The sequence below is a fragment of the Oncorhynchus masou genome, chromosome 27 (genome assembly GCF_036934945.1).
Source record: "Oncorhynchus masou masou isolate Uvic2021 chromosome 27, UVic_Omas_1.1, whole genome shotgun sequence".
Lineage (NCBI taxonomy): Eukaryota > Metazoa > Chordata > Actinopteri > Salmoniformes > Salmonidae > Oncorhynchus > Oncorhynchus masou.
Window position 1 is genome coordinate 40,954,555 of NC_088238.1, and position 21,032 is coordinate 40,975,586.

Below are 21,032 nucleotides of genomic sequence, written 5' to 3' on the forward strand. Positions count from 1 at the left end.
TAAAAAACAAATAAGGGTTAGTTGACAGTGTCATAACTGTGTTTGTTGCTGTTACTGTATACTTGTTTGAATTGTGGGTATTTCAGTATGTGTGTGTGTGTGTGTGTCATGTGTGCTGTGACAGAGCGTGTCATGCTTGTGTCTGTGTCTACACTATGTGTCATGTACGTGTGTGTACTGTGTATGTATGTACATGTCACAGGAGGTTGGTAGCACCTTAATTGGGGAGGACGGGCTCATGGTAATGACTGGAGCGGAATCAGTGGAATGGTGTCAAATACATCAAACACATGGTTTCCAGGTGTTTGATGCCATTCCATTTGCTCCGTTCTGGTCAGTATTATGTGTGTTTAACCCGGTTATTGTGGACAGTAGTCTCTGTGTGTTTAACCCGGTTAGTGTGGACAGTAGTCTCTGTGTGTTTAACCCGGTTAGTGTGGACAGTAGTCTCTGTGTGTTTAACCCAGTTAGTGTGGACAGTAGTCTCTGTGTGATTACCTGGGTCAGTGTGGACAGTAGTCTGTGTGTTTACCCCAGTCAGTGTGGACAGTAGTCTGTGTGTTTACCCCGGTCAGTGTGGACAGTTGTCTCTGTGTGTTTAACCCGGTTATTGTGGACAGTAGTCTCTGTGTGATTACCTGGGTCAGTGTGGACAGTAGTCTGTGTGTTTACCCCGGTCAGTGTGGACAGTTGTCTCTGTGTGTTTACCTCGGTCAGTGTGGACAGTAGTCTCTGTGTGTTGTCCAGTGTTGTCCAGCAGTCAGACAGACAGTGAGACATGTCTCTGAGTCTCTCTCTGACCGGGGGTACCCTGACCTGCACCTCAATCAGTCCCCCCCAGTCCAGCTCAGACCAGCTCTCCAGATCTCCAAGGACCGCCAGGGTCTCAGTGTGCAGCTCCTATGCACACCCACACACACACACACACACACACACACACACACACACACACACACACACACACACACACACACACACACACACACACACACACACACACACACACACACACACACACAATATACAGATGAGGAACATATACAGTGTATTATACAGAAACACGTGCACATGCACACAAACTCACACATGGCACACACACGCACACACTCACGTTGGCCGACTCTCTGAAAGTCTTGAACTTCTGCTGTTTGAGGGAGAGCCTGCTGAGAGAGATGGGAGGCTCCCTGTAGTCTTCCAACTGATCCTGGATCTGCTCTATCTCCCTCTCGCACTGATAGAGAGAGGTCGAGAGGGATGGGAGAGGAGGGAGGGAGGTATAGAGGGACACGGGGGTGGGAGGGTGAGTAAAAGTAGAACGGGCGACGAAATAATAGACATTTGAAATACCATTAGTATCCAATTGTAACAGTCTGTTTTCTCTAAACAACCTTTTCAAAGAGATAGCTATTTAACTGCCGCTCTACACTGTACTATTACAATATTATAGTGTTCGTTCTGTGCTTCCCTCTCTCTCTCCTACCTTTTCCAGCTTGTCCACCATGGCAGCCAATCGTCCGAGGGCTTCCAGATCACTGCCCCTCTGATTGGACACCTGGACGAGGCGGTGGAGGGAATCATCCACGCTGTCATAGAGGTTAGAGGTCGCAGCCAGAGCAGCTCTGAAGGCGCAAAGAGTTCAAAGGTCATATAGAATATGATGATATAGGGGTGAATCCTAACTTCCACTTAAGTCGCATATCCACTTAGTCTCCCATTGACATCAATGCATGACTAAGTGAAAATGTGTAAGTTAGGATTCGCCCAAAAACAATAGATACCCATAGACTTCCAGTCATTGTGCTAACACTAGTTAGCATTGGCTTGCAAATATATCTCTAACTTAATTCATACTGGACACAGAGACCTAAAAATAGTATCCACGAGTTAATCTGATTCTGGGGAAGTAGATACAGGGCATCATTGCTAAAATCCTGAAGTATCCCTTTAATAAAAGAGATAGCAGATTGAGAAGTATTACACTAGGAAACGCTTTCAAAAACACACCTCATACATTATATCTATGATGGATAATCTATTTGAACTGCATTATCATTTGGATACACTGATGGGATAGGGTAGATGGTGGTACCTGCAGTCTGGGGACCGCTTTGCCAGTCCTGATGTGCCATTGGCCAGCCCTGCCAGCCAGGCCCCACCCTTGCGCTGCAGCTCAGTCAGCCGTTGGTCGACTAGGATGCTCGTCATCAGCTGTCTGTGTTTTTCCACACTTAGAGGAACCGTCTGGAAAAGAGTAAAAAAACAAACACTGAGGTTAACCTTGTGTTGTGTTGTACAGCCAAATGGATCACACACAAAAAGTATGTTACATTTACTCAAAAGTTCTTCAATTTTTTTCAAAAGCTCCTCAAGTTTACTCAACAGTTCAATTCAGTTCCTCAGTTATTACCTCTAGTATTTCACCCCATAACACCTCACTGGTACCATCTTAAACAACATAGATGTGGTGATACAGTAATACATGTATCCTACCTTGATACAGTCTGGTAGTGGTGCTGTGTCCATAGACTGCAGTGCATCCTCCAACAGAGAGAGTGCGCTCTCACAACACTCAGTTAGACTCTCCACACTCTTAAAAGCAGAAACGGGACAGGAGTAACGTAGTATAGTTTAGTCTATAGTTTAAACTGCACCCTATTCCCTACTTAGTGCACTACTATGGATCAGAGCACTACTTTTGACAAGGACCCATGGAGTTCTGGTCCATAGTAGTGCACTACATAGGGAATATGGTGCCATTTGGGACACAGATATATTAGCTTATATTGCACATGACATAGAAGGGCTTGATGGTGAAAACGTGACCATTGATACTGCTGATTTCATAACTTTAAAGCTGCAATATGTAACTTTTTGGGCGACCCTACAAAATCACATAGAAATGTGAGTTATAAATCTGCCATTGTCATTGAAAGCAGGTCAAAGAAGCGGTAGATCTGTTCTATGTGTGCTATTTTTATGCTTCACGTTTTATGTGTCTTTTACGTTCGGTTTTGTACACCAGCTTCAAACAACTGAAAATACAATATTTGGGGTTATTGAAAATACATTTCACAGAGGTTTAGATGGTACAATAATTCTCTATACTAAACATGGATTGGTTTGCCACTTAAACTGAAATAGGCAAACTATTCGAAATTTTAGCAACCAGGAAATGGCGGAGCGATTTCTGCACATTGCACCTTTAATATCCACAGGACAGAAATCGTAAGCACAAACATTGTTTGTGAGTTAACTTTTTCATTCAAGTCAAATGCCATGGCTAACATACGTGAGTGTGTGCTCTCGTGTGTCCAGCACTCAGAATGTCAAGTTTAGCACAGAATGCCAAGACTTATAGTCATAAAGTGCAGCCTATTCAATTTGAAATAAGTGAGAATAGACAAATCAGTCTCATATTCAAAATGCCAATAGCGCCGTATTGATTTAGCTGCATGTGGAATCTGAATTGATTTGAGAAAGAATAGGCTGCACTTTATGACTATAAGTCTTGACATTCAAATTTGACATTCTGAGTGCTAGACATGCTGGGAACAGACTTTTCTCTCTCTCTTTCCCTGCCTTCCCTCTCCCCTCTTCCCCTCTCTCTCCCTCCCTCCATCCATACCTTCCCCTCCCCATCTCATCCACTCTCTCTCACTCCCCCCTCTCACCAGTCTGAAGGCCAGCCAATCATAGCAGCAGTGTTTGTAGTCTCATTCCATCTCTCTCTCCTTCCTCTACCTTAACTCAATTCCTCCCTCCCTCCCGCCATCTCTCACCAGTCTGAAGGCCAGCCAGTCAGAGTGGCAATGTTTGTAGTCTCCGTCCATCTCCAGGGGCAGCTGCTGCCTGTCTATATACTGCTGAAGGACCCCTGTCCCTCGCACCGTGTGCACCTACACAGGACACAGAGAAAAGAACATCAGATTCTGGGAAGGAAGTGATAAAGGGCCAGAATCTAGAAGACTGTTCACACTACTGAACCAAACGGAGCCAAGCCAAATCAAGCTGTACTGAGCTGGTCTGGTTACACATTGACCATATTTGCTGGAACTGTGATGAAAAAGACCATGTGAAAAGAAAATATTTGAGCCAGTGAAGTTTGGGTTGGCGCAGTGGTTTGAAAAAGGTACAATTCAATAAATATTACTACTTTTTTTTGTGCTTTTGTTTTGCCTTGTCATTTTTGTTGTTGTTGGGGGGGTTACAGCAACAAAATTCACATTATTGTACCTGCAGGCTGCCACTCAAGAAAATAAACAAATAAATACAAACAAAAAGAGGTGGGCCTACACCTCCAACTACCCATCCCATTCCCCCCTGCCCAACATGTCTCCGTCCAACCCCCCGCATCTACCCCTTCCCACCCCGCCTAGCAACACAGGCTGGTTGTTAGTCCCAACCCCCCACACCTCTATCCATCCATCCGCCCCCCAACTCCTCCACCACTTATCCCCTCGAGAGATAGAACTTTCCAGGAGCTTTGGTCTCTGATAAAGCATGTAAGATATGTAATAGACGACGGAGGTTATCTGAGAATAATCCTTTTTTAACTTCTTGGTGACAGGGGGCAGTATTGAGTAGCTTGGATGAATAAGGTGCCCAGAGTAAACTTCCTGCTACTCTGTCCCAGATGCTAATATATGCATATTATTAGTAGTATTGGATAGAAAACACTCTGAAGTTTCTAAAACGGTTTGAATGATGTCAGTGAGTATAACAGAACTCATATGGCAGGCGAAAACCTCAGATGAAATCCAACCAGGAAGTGGGAAATCTGAGGTGTGTAGTTCTTCAACTCTTTGCCATTCCAATATACAGTGTAAATGGGGTCATATTGCACTTCCTAAGGCTTCCACTAGATGTCAACAGTCTTTAGAACTTTGTTTGAAGCTTCTACTGTGAAGTGGGGGCGAATGAGAGGGGATTGAGCCAGGTGTCTGGCAGAGTGCCACAGGCTCTGACACGCGTTCACGAGAGAGTTGGCTCTCGTTCCATTGATTTTCTACTGACATAGGAATTCTCTGGTTGGAATATTATTGAAGATTTATGTTAAAAACATCCTAAAGATTGACTCTATACTTAGTTTGACAAGTTTCTACGGGCTGTAACGGAACTTTTTGAACTTTTCGTCTGACGTTCGGCTGGACCTGAACGCACGTTTGGATTTGTTTACAATTTATGTGCTAATGTGATTAGAAACAAGAAAGTTTCCAAGGACATAGTCATGTCTTACATGGGCAGAAAGCTTAAATTCTTCTTAATCTAACTGCACTGTCCAATTTACAGTAGCTATTACACTGAAACAAAACCATGCTATTGTTTGAGGATAGTCCACAACAACAAAAAACTTTTATTACGGCAAATGGTTTGATACAAGGTAAATAATGTTAATGTTAAAGCTAATTTTCCATCATGTATGACCTTCCTGGGAGTGTGTAAATATAATTTTTTTATTACCATATAATTTTTGTATGTTCTCTATAGTTATGTACTTGGAAATGTATCAATTGACCAGTTCGGCACATTTGGGCAGACTTGATACAAAATTTCGGATGTATTGCAATGCTTCACTGGATCAGTCTGAAACTTTGCACACACACTGCTGCCATCTAGTGGCCAAGATCTAAATTGCGCCTAAACTGCAATATTATATTATGGCCTTTCTCTTGCCTTTCAAAGAACACGTTTTTTTGTTTGTATTATCTTTTACCAGATCTGATGGGCTATATTTGCCTACATTAATTTCACATTTCCAAAAACTTCAACGTGTTTCCTTTCAAATGCTATAAATAATATGCATATCCTTGCTTCAGGTCCTGAGCTACAGGCAGTTAGATTTGGGTATGTCATTTTCAGTGAAAATTGAAAATAAAGGTCTGATAGAGGAGTAGATAATAGTACAAAATTGATTTGGAAGAATGTTTTGTGCCTGTTTGAATAGAAAGTGTACTCTTTTGCTTTAGGGTTTAGAGCTCGCCAGGCATCAATGAGGTTGTAATCAGAGAGTATACTGAATGTTGTACTGCCTGTGGATTGTAGTTGGTCTTATTAGATTTATCCCGCATGTCCAGAATGGCATTCATGTCTGTCCCAATAACAAGTTGGAATTCAGTTAATTCGATCAATATGCTGTACAGAGAATCAAAAAACGTAGGATCATATGATTCTGGAGCACACAGATTAATCAATTTTCTTTCCACTATGGATACAGTTAAGGAAAGTGATTCTGTCTTCTTGGTCTTTGCCTTTACTAAGGATGATGATTTCGAGTTTGTTTATGCATCTTTATGATTACACCCTTAGTTTTTGGGGGGCTGACAAAATAGCTTTCAGTTTGTACAAATGTGACTCATTTCAGGAAACTAGACATATGTCGCACATCACTACTTCACAGGAGAGGCATTTGAACGTAAACATATTTTTCTATCAAAATGTGTTGTTTTGTTTTGCAGAATTTTTGTCAGGAATGTGTCAACTTTCATGTGCCTTAATATCAAACTTGTATTCCATCCATGAATACGAATAAAATTGTTAAATTACGAGCCTAGTTTTTTTTGTTATTGGCCTGAATTTAGCAGGCTCCATCGACAGATGAGTTGGAAAAAATGATGGGCTACTTTCTGCACATTCCACGGTCAGTGTGACCCGGAGTGACTTGACACAACGCTTGCCAAACAAAGATGTAGCTACAAACAAAACAGAGTTAAATGGTTCCAGTCTGCTGTGAAGGGTTCATCCATGTATATGGGTAAGAGTTTAGCTACATTTTCAGATTTTTGTCAAAAATTTGAATTTCCCGCGCTGCCTTTTTAGCGGAATGTTGGAGGTTTCCGTTAGCGGAACCTGTGTCCTAGACAGGTTAAAGCATACTGTTAATTAGCTTGCTGGCTCGCTAGCTAACGTTACGTGTATGATCTGTGTAGTAATATTATTTGAATCAGAAACCCATTTGCATTGCTAGTTATAGCCTAATGTTAGCAAGCTACTGTAACATTGAAATTAGTTTGTAAGCTTTAGCTACCTGCAGATTCATACTACAGCTATGACAATGTTTGTATTGGTGAAAGTATGAGTTGGGATTATACCGGTTTATTGTTTAGCTAGCTAGCTACCTAGCTAGCTACATGTCTAAACAAAAAGACTCCACTTCGGCCGGATTATTACATGACCCATCACATTAGCCAGGTGTGTCTGGGGGTGATTACGGCCATCTACTGTATTTCATGAACATGTGTACATGTCTAGACAATAGTTTCCCATCCACTCAGCTAGATGTGGCTGGGGGGTGGTTATAGCATTTCCTTCACATGACCCATCAATTTAGACAAGTGTGTCAGATAAGCATCATCTAATAGTTATCAAATATTTTTACCTGGACACTTTCTGTTTTTGAAAAAACTACTATGCAAGTAACCAATTCAGGGTACCGTTTACACCTTCTGTATCCTGTGCATGTGTCAAATAAACTTAGCCCCACCCATCTCTTTAATGATTACAGTTTAAGATGGTGTGAACGATGCTGTATGGGTGTGTAGACAAAGACAAGCTCTCCAGTAGGTGTACCAAAACTTTCGAGGGCCATTTTCTCAGAAGTGGGGTTACAATTTGATTAACTTTCAAAGCAGAATTTCTTTCCAATTGTTCCTCAACTGCAGCCTCTACTTTTATCCAATGCAAAAAACTATTTCAAATGTTGCTACATAAGACCGAGGCGGTCCATCACACAGGGTCCCTATTCCATGTGTGTACTTTTGGTGCAGCTGTGTTTCTTGGAGCATTGCTTCTGTATGTCAATATGGTTTCTAGCTAGAATATCAAGATGGCTGAAACACTTGATAGACATATTAAGGCCTTTCAAATTCCACGAGAGGATAGCTAGTGTTGCCATAGTTTTTCTAAAAGGTCATTGTTATCTTTAGTGTTGATAAGCCCATGCAACAATTGCCACTGAAGGGACGAGTAGGGAGGATGAAGGATAGTCCATTTTATAAAAACATGACATCATTTTCCATTAAAGTGACACGGGTCAAATGGAGTGATAATCAAATCAAATTTGATTGGTCACCCAAACTTATTTAGCCAATGTTATTGTGGGTGTAGCGAATTGCTTGTGTTGATGAGACACGAGAGAAGTGTGTGTGTGTGTGTGTGTGTGTGTAGTCACCTCTACTCCCTCTAGACTGTGTGTAGATGACTCCTGGTGCTGCTCCTCCACCAGAATGAGGACAGAGCCAAGACCTCCCGGGACCACAGCCTGGAACGCACACACACACACACACACACGCGCGCACACACACGCACATGCACACACACACACACACACACACACACACACACACACACACACACACACACACACACACACACACACACACACACACACACACACACACACACACACACACACACACACAAACACACATTAGAGACGCCCTCTCAACATAAACACATGTCTACATATAAACACATACAGTACATGTATAAACACTCTTAGCACTTCAACATTTAACTCTTTCTCACCTGTAATTGTTTCAGTGCAGCGAGGCAGAGAGCGGAGGGAGGAGATTGTCTACTGTCTACTATTACTGTTAGGCCTCGCTCTTTAGCAGAAGAGCTGATTGAGGGAGAAAGAGATAGGGGGAGAGGTGGAATAAAATGAAACACCTAACTTCGAGTTTCAGTTTCTGTCAAAAACAACTATAAAAACCACTATATAAAGTGTCATAGCTAGCTCAAATCAAAATCAAAATGTTATTTATCACATGCTTTGTGATAATGCTTGCTTATGTGCCCTTCCCAATAATGCATAAAACATGTTTTTATTAAAATACACTATATAGAGAAGCTGCCAGTAGTGCTATGAGTGTTACGCTATAAATGGTCCCCCAGACGAGACTGTGATATGGACAGTTTGCCATAGCGACAGAATATTACCGGGTGATCCTGTGATAACAGGCCAAGACACGGCCCATCTCGTCCGCACGGCAACCGTCCTCTGGGAGGTGCGTTTCAGTGACAACCACAGCCCGTCCTAGCCTGTCCACCGTACCTATAGACAGAGAGAGGGTGGGAGGAGGAGGTGGTAGAGAAAGAGAATAAGAGAGAGAGAGATAGGATGAAAGTGGATAATTACAAGAGTGTTGAAGGGTGGATAAGTATGAATAAAAGGAAAGTAAGGGTAAAGGGATGGAAGAATAGTAAATGAGATGGATATAAAAGATGACCTCACCTGTCAACATCAGCTTTCCTGATTGGAGGAGTTCTGTGTCCAATTCCCTTAGGAGAGGAGGGGCTTTAGGTGATAGGCCATTTGATAGGTCAGGAGATGTCTCTGCCACTAACTCCTCTGTAGAGTGGTTAGATAAGGATGTGCCTGATTGGCTAGTAGTTGTGTCAGGTGAGACTTCTGATTGGACAACCTGGTTTTCTGTTGGTAAATGCAAGAATAGGCATGAGAATAATGTCTTCTAGCCATATACGTTTTATCCAATTGACATAAAAACTTCTCAAAAAGAAGCTAAAATCTAACCTGTATTGCTTTCCCCAATCTCAGCTTTTTCTTGTCCTTCATTGACTGGTGTGACCTCTTTATTCGCCCCTTCAGGCTGCTGTGTTGCCTCTGATAGGTTGGTTGTAGTGATTGGCAGGTTGGTTGTCGGGGAGATGGCGGGACCACGCTGAGGTGTTTTACTTGGTGGTTTTGAACCGGCCTGGTCTCGAGTCTTCTGGTTGCCACGACCACCACTTTTAGCCTTCCCCTTTCCCCCTCTCCCTTTCCTCTTCCTCCTGAGAGAGAAGATACAGTGATGTCATACAGGGATGTAATATTGAGTGTGCGGTTAATAGTTATGGTTGATTCCTACAGATGTAGGATCTTAATTTGATCACCCTGTTGCTGGAGAACTTTCCTGCAATGTAAAAGTTGTAGTGTAATTGAGGTTCTAAAAAAATATAATCCTACAATCCACATAATAATTCACATGAATTTAGTAGTGTACAAATGATGTACAATGATATTATAATTATAAATAATTTGTACACTACTAAATGACAGCAAGAAGCCCAAAACGATATAGTATTTGATAAAAACATCAACATTTTAAACCTTGATTATATTGGGATACGATCACATACGTTTCTACATTTATGTGTGGGAATATATGAGAACATATTTCCTAAATTAAAATCACTTGGAGCTGATTTCCTGGTGATTTTACAGTATTTTATGTCCAACAACAAAAATCACCTGTATTAGACCGTAAGTGTACTATATCCGTATGTGAAGGTATTGTACCTGCACACAAAACGGTACTACATTCAGTGCATAATTTGAGCCAGATCCTGCCGGAACAGAAACCGGGGTCTGTCAATTTTTCACTGTTTCATTCCGGAACCCATTGGCCAGGATGCGGTACCTCTCGTGGCATGAAAAATGATTTTCTCTGTTTGAAATGTAAAAATTCTAATAAAATAAATCAGAGTTGCCTTCTCTGTAATTCTCCTGCTTACTAAAAATTTCCTTACAGAATCATAGCAGCAGGAAAGATGTTGGAGGTTTTGCAGCACCCCTGATAAATTGAAGTAAATAAAATAATACACCAGGAGTAGGCCTATAATTTAGCCATAGAGGATCAATAGCATATTTTTGTATTGCCTAGCTGTGGATTGTGTGTAGCCCAATCAAAGGCCTACAGCCAGGAACACATGGCAAATCTGTCAGTGAACAGCATGCAGCCAAAACAACATTTTGAATACAATCACGGGAAACCCAGGTTGGAAAGCAAATGGATTCTGCTGAAAAGAAAATACTAATCTGTCTGTAGCAGTAAATGCTCCTCAGAGGACAAAGGGAAGGACCATCCTCCTCAGTGAATTTAAGATAAATTAAACATTTTAAACATCTAAAAAGTTATAATTTTTTAGATAAAACTATGCTAAATATATTCACATCACCAAATAATTTATTAAAACACACTGTTTCGCAATGAAGGTTTACAGTAGCCTCAACAGCACTCTCTGGGGTAGCACCATGGTGTAGCCAGAGGACAGCTAGTTTCCGTCCTCCTCTGGGTACATTGACTTCAATACAAAACCTAGGAGGCTCATTATTCTCGTCCCCTTACATAGACTTACACAGTAATTATGACAACTTCCTGAGGATGTCCTCAAACCTATCAGAGCTCTTGCAGCATTAACTGACATGATGTCCACCCAATCAAAGGATAAAATAATAAATCTAGTACTGCAAGCATTAGCTACAACTAGATAGCAGAGCATCAGATAAGAAGTGGTGAGTAGTTGACAAAGAGAGAGAAAGACAAAAGTTTAACAGTTTTGAACAAATTAATTTCTTCAAAAATGAAGGAGAAGCAAGAGAGAGAGAGAGAATGCAGCTAGCTAGTTTAGCCTACTCAAACAGAGTGTAATGCTATGTTAGCTAGCTGGCTATGGCTATCCAACATTGGAACTCTTCCAAGTCAAGGTAAGCTTTGGTTTTATACATTTTTGCCACCGGGGCTTGCCGGTGTTACTGCTTGCTGTGCACTGTACTGTGTGATTTTAGTGGGGACTAACACGTTAGCTCTAGGAGCTATGTCGACTATGACGTTAGATAATATGGTGACAATGATGTACAGTTGAAGTCGGAAGTTAATATACACAGGTTGGAATCATTAAAACTCGTTTTTCAATCACTCCACAAATGTATTGTTAACAAACTATAGTTTTGGCAAGTCGGTTAGGATATCTAATTTGTGCATGACACAAGTAATTTTTCTCAACAATTGTGTACAGAGAGATTATTTCACTTATAATTCACTGTATCACAATTCCAGTGGGTCAGAAGTTTACATACACTAAATTGACTGTGCCTTAAACAACTTGGAAAATTCCAGAAAATTATGTTATGGCTTTAGAAGCTTCTGATAGGCTAGAAGCTTCTGATAGATATCATTTGAGTCAATTGGAGGTGTACTTCAAGGCCTACCTTCAAACTCAATGCCTCTTCGCTTGACATCATGGGAAAATCAAAAGAAATCAGTCAAGACCTCAGAAAAAAAATTGTAGACCTCCACAAGTCTGGTTCAGCCTTGGGAGCAATTTCCAAACGCCTGAAGGTACCACGTTCATCTGTACGAACAATAGTACGCAAGTATAAACACCATGGGACCACGCAGCCGTCATACCGCTCAGGAAGGAGACGCGTTCTGTCTCCTAGAGATGAAAGTACTTTGGTGCGAAAAGTGCAAATCAATCCCAGAACAACAGCGAAGGACCTTGTGAAGATGCTGGAGGAAACAGGTACAAAAGTATCTATATCCACAGCAAAACAAGTCCTATATCGACATAACCTGAAAGACCGCTCAGCAAGGAAGAAGCAATTGCTCCTAAACCGCCATAAAAAAAGCCAGACTACAGTTTGCAACTGCACATGGGGACAAAGATCATAATTTTTGGAGAAATGTCCTCTGGTCTGATGAAACAAAAATAGAACTGGCCAGAGTGACCATCGTTATGTTTGGTGGAAAAAGGGGGAGGCTTGCAAGCCTAAGAACACTATCCCAACCGTGAAGCATGGGGATGGCAGAATCATGATGTGGGGGTGCTTTGCTGCAGGAGGGATTAGTGCACTTCACAAAATAGATGGCTTCATGAGGAATGAAAATTATGTGGATAAATTGAAGCAACATCTCAAGACATCAGTCAGGAAGTTAAAGCTTGGTCGCAAATGGGTCTTCCAAATGGACATTGACCCCAAGCATACTTCCAAAATTGTGGCAAAATGGCTTAAGTACAACAAAGTCAAGGTATTGGAGTGGCCATCACAAAGCCCTGACCTCAATCCCATAAAATATTTGTGGGCAGAACTGAAAAAGCGTTTGCGAGCAAGGATGCCTACAAACCTGACTCAGTTACACCAGCTCTGTCAGGAGGAATGGGCCAAAATTCCCCCAACTTATTGTGGGAAGCTTGTGGAAGGCTACCCGAAAAGTTTGACCCAAGTTAAACAATTTAAAGGCAATGCTACCAAATACTAATTGATTGTATGTAAACTTCAGACCCACTGGGAACGTGATGAAAGAAATAAAAGCTGAAATAAATAATTATTTCTACACTTATTCTAACATTTCACATTCTTAAAATACAGTGGTGATCCTAACTGATATAAAAAAGGGAATTTTTACAAGGATTAAATGTCAGGAATTGTGAAAAAACTGAGTTTAAATGTATTTGGCTAAGGTGTATGTAAACTTCCGACTTCAACTGTAGGCTGTGTGTAGCAGATTGCGGTTATGATACGAAACTTGGAAAAGGTTTTCGCCTGGTCATAGACAGCTGTTGTATTGTGCACTGAAGTCCACAAGTGAAGGGAAAAGGTGAGAGGAGGAGAGTGCGTAGATGCGGGAAGGAATTATACAACAAGCAAAGTGATCATGATGTTTGTATGTGGCTGCTATGAAAGGGAACTGTGTTTGTGTGTGATCAGAGGTGTATTCATTCCGCCGATTCTGTTGAAAAATGTTTCTCAAATGGAAGCAAACTGAATGAAACGGGATAAACATAACTGAATTTGTCCAATAAAAACGTTTGCAACTGGACTAATGATTACGCCCTAGATCAGCTAGATGCAGGCAAGAGTGTACAAGACAGTATCTGTCACCTTGATCACTCACATTGTTCTTTCGACCTATGTCGTAAACTTTCATTCGTAAGCTTAGGTTGTAGCAACATCATGATAGGTATAGGAAATGTAGTAGGCTAAACCTCTCGATGTTACATTGAACTGGGTGAATGGAATATGAATGACAGTCATCCAATATGCTGTGATAGAAATAAGGCCATACAAATAAAATAATAAATATTAAATGACACTGATGGCCACTGGTCTGTAGGGTACAAAATGTGTTATTCATTTCCAAATAGAGCTGTTGAGCGAACAGCTTTGTTTTATAAAGTAAAACATGCAGGTCAGTGAGCTGCGTATCAGTGGTTGAGTCAGTGAAACTGGGAAACTTTTTTAGGACTATCATTTCCTCCTCATATTGCACAATATGTTGATCCACACACCTAGGCCTGGACTATTGATGGATTGAAGACAGGGTCATTTTTAAATGATCTCAGATTCTCAGTTTGTGAGTGTCAAAGTAGCCTGCCATTTTGATCGTTTGTGAGGTATTTAAAAAAAGATTCTGATAATGTCGCCAGTCATCTAAAATGGTCCACATTTTCCCGCGTCTGCAACTTCTGCAAGCGCCTCTACTCTACTGCTCTATGCCAGCACGCAAAAGCAACGATAACGCATGCGATGCTTTATTATTGCTTTAGTATAAAGGTGATCTTTTTTTCAAGTGTTACAGTATCTCAGAGCACCCCAGGTTACCCCCCTCTCGGCTCACTTTTGGTTCCGACACCTCCCCAAGTTACAAATTAAGCATCTTTATAAGAAGTTATGAAGTTACCTGGGTGCCCTGAATCCTCCCGTTTTCACTTCCTTTCCTCGAGGACACACTCCTATCTCCTCCGTCTTTCCTTCAGCCCTCTCTTCTGGAGTTGTTGCTCCCTTTGGGTCAGCGTCAGTACCGGGTCGAGAGAGAGAACGTTCCGTCCCTCTGTGTTCTGTCGAGTCTGCTGTTTTGTCTGGTACACAAGAGTCACTAGTGGAATGTCTTCCTTTCTGGGTTTCAGATCCATCTGCTAACGGGCTGTCCACATTCTCCCCATTTCCTGGAATATCAATCAATGGCCTCGCCGCATTCTCCCCACTTCCTCGTGTGTCTGTAGTGGGCATGGTGTCGCTGTCTCCACTCAGTGACTTATCAACATCCTCAAACACAGATTCAGAGCGAGAGCTTTGATCCGATTGGCCCTCTACAACGTGCGCTGCTTTGGGATTTTTTGTCTCGGTCGCTACCAAACTGTTACTTCCATGGCTGTCCCTGCATGGTTGTGTAACGTTACACCCACTGCCCTCCCTCTCCCTGCCCACCCCAGGCCTCCTCTCCTTGGACGGACCATCAAAATACAGCCCCTGGCTTCCTAGGCCTTCTGGGTCTTTTCCGAGGGCCTGTTTCTCCCCTTCGTCAGAGTTCTGAAGCGAGGAGGGGTACGACTCAGACCGTCTCGCTCGGCCTACATCGATAACTCTAGGCAGGGGGCGGGGGGGTAACCAGTCCCCCCGGTGGGTCACAGAGTCCCTCTTACCCCCCAGAACGCCCCTACTGCCCCCGGCTGCGTCCAGTCGCCCGTACCCCCAGGCCTTCCCTCTGCGGAGCTTGATAGCCTTGCTCCTCCTACACAGCGGCAGGGTCTTGGTCTTACAGATCCCATGCATCTCCAGGTACCTCTGCCTGGGGTCTGCGCCGCCGTCCGGACCCCCCCTGGGCTCCAGGAGTTCCACGTAGTCCCCATCACCAGCCATTTGGTGATGCCTCGTCGTCCTCCCTAACCCGTCCTCGCTGCACCGTCGGCGGGGTAGAACGGCCTCTGCATCTACACTGTCTGGAGGTAGGTCATCGTCTTCTTCGTCCCAGGAACAGGAGTCTGGTTCTCCAGAGGAGGAGCCCCCCCAGCCACCCAGGCCGAGGCCCACCACCGGGGTGTCGGTGGTGTGGTCGGAGACGGAGGTTGGGTGGTCAGCCATGGTAGTCAGGTCGTCCGATGGGTTATGGATGAACTTGGGGTAGACCACCTCCTCCCACGGTAGGCGGACCACCCCGTCACACGTACTGACCAGACACGTATCTAACCCTCCACCTCCTGAGAAAGAGAGAGAGCGAGGAATGAGAGGAAGGGAGGAGGGAAGGAGAAATAGGGGAAAGTTAGGAGAAAGGAGTGAGAGAAAGGGAGCGCCGGAGAGAGGGTGGGGGAAGAGAGGGGGAGAGGGAAGGATGGAGAGAGAGGAAAGGGACAGACAGAGAAATTCATGCACTCTCTTACATCAACCCCTTTCTCCTTTCCCACACTCCCTTGTTTCCTCCCTCCCTTCCTTCCCTGCATCTTTCACCTTCTCTTTTGTAGCCCCTCTCCTTGTTGACACTGTGCAGCCACTCTGTAGTGAACACCAGGGGGTGCTGTGACTCGGGCACCAGGACCTCTTGGACGTTGCGGCCCCCGGGGGCCAAACATTTGAGGGCCAGGCGGGGGCAGCGTGTGGAGAAGGGAACCACCTGCAAGTAGAAGTCAGTACTGCGCAGCAGCCTCCAGTCCAGAGTAGAGAGCTGGACCACAACCTTCTCTCCGAGGCAGAGGGGCCAACCGGAGTGGAGGAACAGACAACCCAGATACTGAGACTGGAAGAGAGAGAGAGAGAGAGAGAGAGAGAGAGAGAGAGAGAGAGAGAGAGAGAGAGAGAGAGAGAGAGAGAGAGAGAGAGAGAGAGAGAGAATGAGTCAGTAAAATATTGATGTATAGTCAGAATATCTGGAATGAGAATTAAAAAAGGGCGGACACTGACCAGCAACCAAGACCGAGTCAGGAACAGAGCAAAACAGAGTCACAGTCAAACAGGCATGAGAGAGTCAGAGACGAGTCACATCACAGAGATTCTGAGAGAGAGCCAAAGAACTACTATGAAATACCTAAAGAAACCAGCACTGCCTCCCACGAGAGTGTCAATACCCCATAAACTGCACCACAACAGATGTAAATCTATTCTGTACCTACCTACCTACCTACCTTATTCTCTGCTCTTCCTTCTCTTCCTCTGTGTGTGTCATGCAGTGAGGACTAAACTCTGTTAGAATCCCTTGGCTGTTCTCATTCCCCAATTAGCCAATGACATGTGCCCTCTCCCTCCCCCCTCTGCTTCGATTCATCCAATGTTCCCCGACTCACGAGACCATTATCAAATTATATTCCTGGCCCTGCTGCCCCCTCTTTCTGCATCTCTCTCACTCTCTCTCTCTCTCTCTCTCTCACTCTATTTCTTACTCTCTCCCGTTCTGTCCTATTCTGTTCATTGACATTGGAAACTCTTATTCTCAACATAGACCCCCACATCTCCCCAACCCCCACATATAACATAACTTCTGCATTCCTCTGTTTTGAGTATCAATCCCTCACTCATGTTTTTCTGTCTCTCTATCTACCCCCCATCACCCACACACACTCTCTCCTCCTCTTTCTCCTTCAATGTACCCCAGTGTTCTGCCCCACTCTCCTTCCCCCCCATTTCTCAATCAGTTCTCTCTAGTCGGCAACTCGCACACACACTTTCCCACAGTGAAATGACTGCCCCCTGTCCATTCTCTCCCTCACTCCCCCACACCCTGGGCCGGCTCCCAACCCCCATCTCTCTCTCTCTTTCTCCTCCCCCTCCCTCTTCTCCTCCCTCTCTCCCAGTGCACAGCAGTCACATATGGAAAGAATTATTACCATGACTCATGCTCCTACTCCCGTCCCAGGCTGCTTCACCGAGCGACAATGAAAACAGAGACCACTTTGAGTGCGTGTGTGAAAATCACAATGTGGGAGAATGTTCCCCAATGTGTGTGTGAAAGAAAGAATGTGTCCAGGTCTGTTTATTTGTGCATTTGTGAGAGAGGGAGTTACGGAGACTAAAGTGGGTGACAATGTGCAGGCATGCATGTGTGTGTATGTTTACATGTTTACAAATACAGTATATGTTGTTACGTTGTTGGGAGTGGCGCGTGAGCTTGCTTGCTTGTGTGTGTGTGTGTGTGTGTGTACTCACACAGGCATGCTGCTGTAGTTTGTGAAGAAGGTGTTTTGCTGGGATGAAGTAATCCAGCAGGTACCTCAGACTGTCATGCTGATAAGTCGACTCTAACACAGAGAAAACCTGCACAGATAGGCAAACACACACACACACACACACACACACACACGCACACACGCACACACACACACACACACACACACACACACACACACACACACACACACACACACACACACACACACACACACACACACACACACACACACACACACACACACACACACACACACACACACACACACACACACACATGTAAGCACACATGTATAAGCAAACATGTAAACATCTGTGTGTGTGTTTGTGTGTGTGTGTGTGTGTGTGTGTGTGTGTGTGTGCGTGTGTGTGTGTGCGTGCGTGTTTACCTGAGAGAGGAGAGGCGGGGCTGTGCTCTCGAAGGGGGGGTAGAGGGACGAGAGAGCCCCCTGCACACAATCTTCCACTGCCTCTGAGCCCTGAGAGAGAGAGAGAGAGAGAGAGAGAGAGAGAGAGAGAGAGAGAGAGAGAGAGAGAGAGAGAGAGAGAGAGAGAGAGAGAGAGAGAGAGAGAGAGAGAGAGAGAGAGAGTTAATCCATAACCGGACATTGAAAGGCTGCTGCTATGTCTGTGTTTGTGTTAAACAGCTGGCTTGTCCCACTCACAAACGTGCACACACAAACACACTCACAAAAAACATACACACACACACACACAACTTCCTGTTGCATGGTCTGGGGAGTGTCAAACAATTCCTGGAGTTCCAGTGAACGCTAGAGCTGAGCCCCAAATGGCACCCTCTTCCCTATATATTCCCTATAGTGTACCATATATTCCCTAGAGTGTACTATATATTCCCTATAGTGTACTATATATTCTCTATAGTGTACTATATATTCCCTATAGTGTAGTATATATTCCCTATATTGCACTATACATTCCCTATATATTCCCTATAGTGTATTACAGTACCAGTCAAAAGTTTGGACACACCTACTCATCCCAGGGTTTTTCTTTATTTTTACTATTTTCTACATTGAAGAATGATAGTGAAGACATGAAAACAATGAAATAACACACATGGAATCATGTAGTAACCAAAAAAAAGAGTTAAACAAATCAAAACATATTTTATATTTGAGATTCTTCAAAGTAGCCACCCTTTGCCTTGAAGTTTGCACACTCGTGGCATTCTCTTAACCAGCTTCATGAGGTAGTCACCTGGAATGCGTTTCAATTAACAGGTGTGCCTTGTTAAAAGTTCATATCATAGCAAGAGCAGCTAAAATAGGCAAAGAGAAATGACAGTCCATCATTACTTTAAATAAAGGTGAAATAAATACAAATAAAAATCGGAATGCACTCCCAGGAATCCCAGTTCCACAATAAATGTTTGATTTGTTCGATAAAGTTAATCTTTATGTCCAAATACCTCCTTTTTGTTCGCGCGCTAGGTTCACCAATCGTGGGCACCAAGTTCAGACGAAAAGTTTAAAAAAAGTTCCATTACAGTTCGTAGAAACATGTCAAACGATGTATATAATCAATCTTTAGGATGTTTTTATCATAAATCTTCAATAATATTCCAACCGGACAATTCCTTTGTCTTTAGAAATGAAAGGGAACGGAGCTCGTGCTCACGGCTTTCTGCCAGACCCCTGGTTCAAACAGCTCTTATTCGCTTTCCTTTCACAATAGAAGCCTGAAACAACGTTCTAAAGACTGTTGACATCTAGTGGAAGCCTTAGGAAGTGCAATATGACCCTATTTACACTTCATATTGGATAGGCAATCACTTGAAAAACTACAAACTTCATATTTCCCACTTCCTGGTTGGATTTTTCAAAGGTTTTCGCCTGCCATATGAGTTCTGTTATAGTCACAGACATCATTCAAACAGTTTTAGAAACTTCAGAGTGTTTTCTATCCAAATCTACTAATATTATGCATATCCTATTTTCCGGGCCTTAGTAGCAGGCAGTTTACTCTGGGCAGGCTTTTCATCCGGACGTGATAAATACTGCCCCGTGTCCCAAATAAGTTTTAAGACATGAAGGTCAGTCAATCAGGAAAATTTCAAGAACTTTGAAAGTATCTTCAAGTGCAGTCGCAAAAAACATCAAGCGCTATGATGAATCTGGCTCTCATTCAGACTGCCACAGGAAAGGAGTTACCTCTGCTGCAGAGGATAAGTTCATTAGAGTTACCAGACTCAGAAATTGCAGTCCAAATAAATGCTTCAAAAGAGTTCAAAGAACAGACACATCTCAACATCAACTGTTCAGAGGAGACTGCGTGAATCAGGCCTTCATGGTCGATTTTCTGCAAAGAAACCACTACTAAAGGACACCAATAATAAGAAGAGACTTGCTTGGGCCAAGAAACATGAGCAATGGACATTAGACTGGTGGAAATCTGTCCTTTGGTCTGCAGAGTCCAAATGTGAGATTTTTAGTTCCAACCGCCGTGTCTTTGTGAGACGCAGAGTAGGTGAACGGATGACACTTAACCAGCATGGCTATCACGGCATTTGTTTTTCAACAAGACAATGACCCAACACACCTCCAGGCTGTGTAAGGGCTATTTGACCAAGAAGGAGAGTGATGGAGTGCTGCATCAGATGACCTGGCGTCCACAATCACCCGACCTCAACCCAATTGAGATGGGTTGGGATGGGTCGGACCGCAGAGTGAAAGAAAAGCAGTCAACAAGTGCTCAGCATATGTGGGCACTCCTTCAAGACTGTTGGAAAAGCATTCCAGGTGAAACTGGTTGAGAGAATGCCAAGAGTGTGAGGGTGGCTACTTTGAAGAATCTAAAATATTAAATATATTTTGATTTGTTTAACAGTTTTTTGGTTACTACATGATTCCATGTGTTATTTAATAGTTTTGATGTCTTCATTATTATTTTACAATGTCAAAAATAGTACAAATAAAGAAAAACCCTTGAATGAGTAGGTGTGTCCAAACTTTTGACTAGTACTGTATATAGTGCACAGATTGGGCTCCCACTCCTATTCACTAACTCAGTCTTGCTCATTCTCTCTCTCTCACACACACACACACACACGCACTCGTACGGGCACATGCACACACACACACGCACTCGCACACTCATCCACGCACATGCACACAGAGGCACATGCACACACACACACACACGATAGGTCTGCCAGAGAGGTGGAGGGTGACAGAGTAGAGAGCTAGCAGCACACTGTTTATTTTTATACAGGACTGTTGGCATGGTGACCCATAACCTTTTTTTCTCTCTTCCTACCTCCCTCTCTCCATGTTTCCTCTTCTACCACTCTTCT

General features: G+C 43.4%; 1 protein-coding gene across 1 annotated transcript in view; it reads right to left on the reverse strand.

The window, feature by feature from the left end:
* arhgef40 (Rho guanine nucleotide exchange factor (GEF) 40) overlaps positions 1-21,032 on the reverse strand; it is a 37,440-nt gene that overhangs the window by 8,676 nt on the left and 7,732 nt on the right. Inside the window, 15 exon segments of the mRNA XM_064940249.1 lie at positions 709-900; positions 1,112-1,231; positions 1,481-1,619; positions 2,090-2,241; positions 2,491-2,589; positions 3,780-3,896; positions 8,168-8,257; positions 8,524-8,617; positions 8,938-9,052; positions 9,233-9,430; positions 9,533-9,789; positions 14,463-15,759; positions 16,007-16,292; positions 17,696-17,803; positions 18,106-18,195. Coding sequence (XP_064796321.1) covers positions 709-900; positions 1,112-1,231; positions 1,481-1,619; positions 2,090-2,241; positions 2,491-2,589; positions 3,780-3,896; positions 8,168-8,257; positions 8,524-8,617; positions 8,938-9,052; positions 9,233-9,430; positions 9,533-9,789; positions 14,463-15,759; positions 16,007-16,292; positions 17,696-17,803; positions 18,106-18,195 — 3,354 coding nt within the window.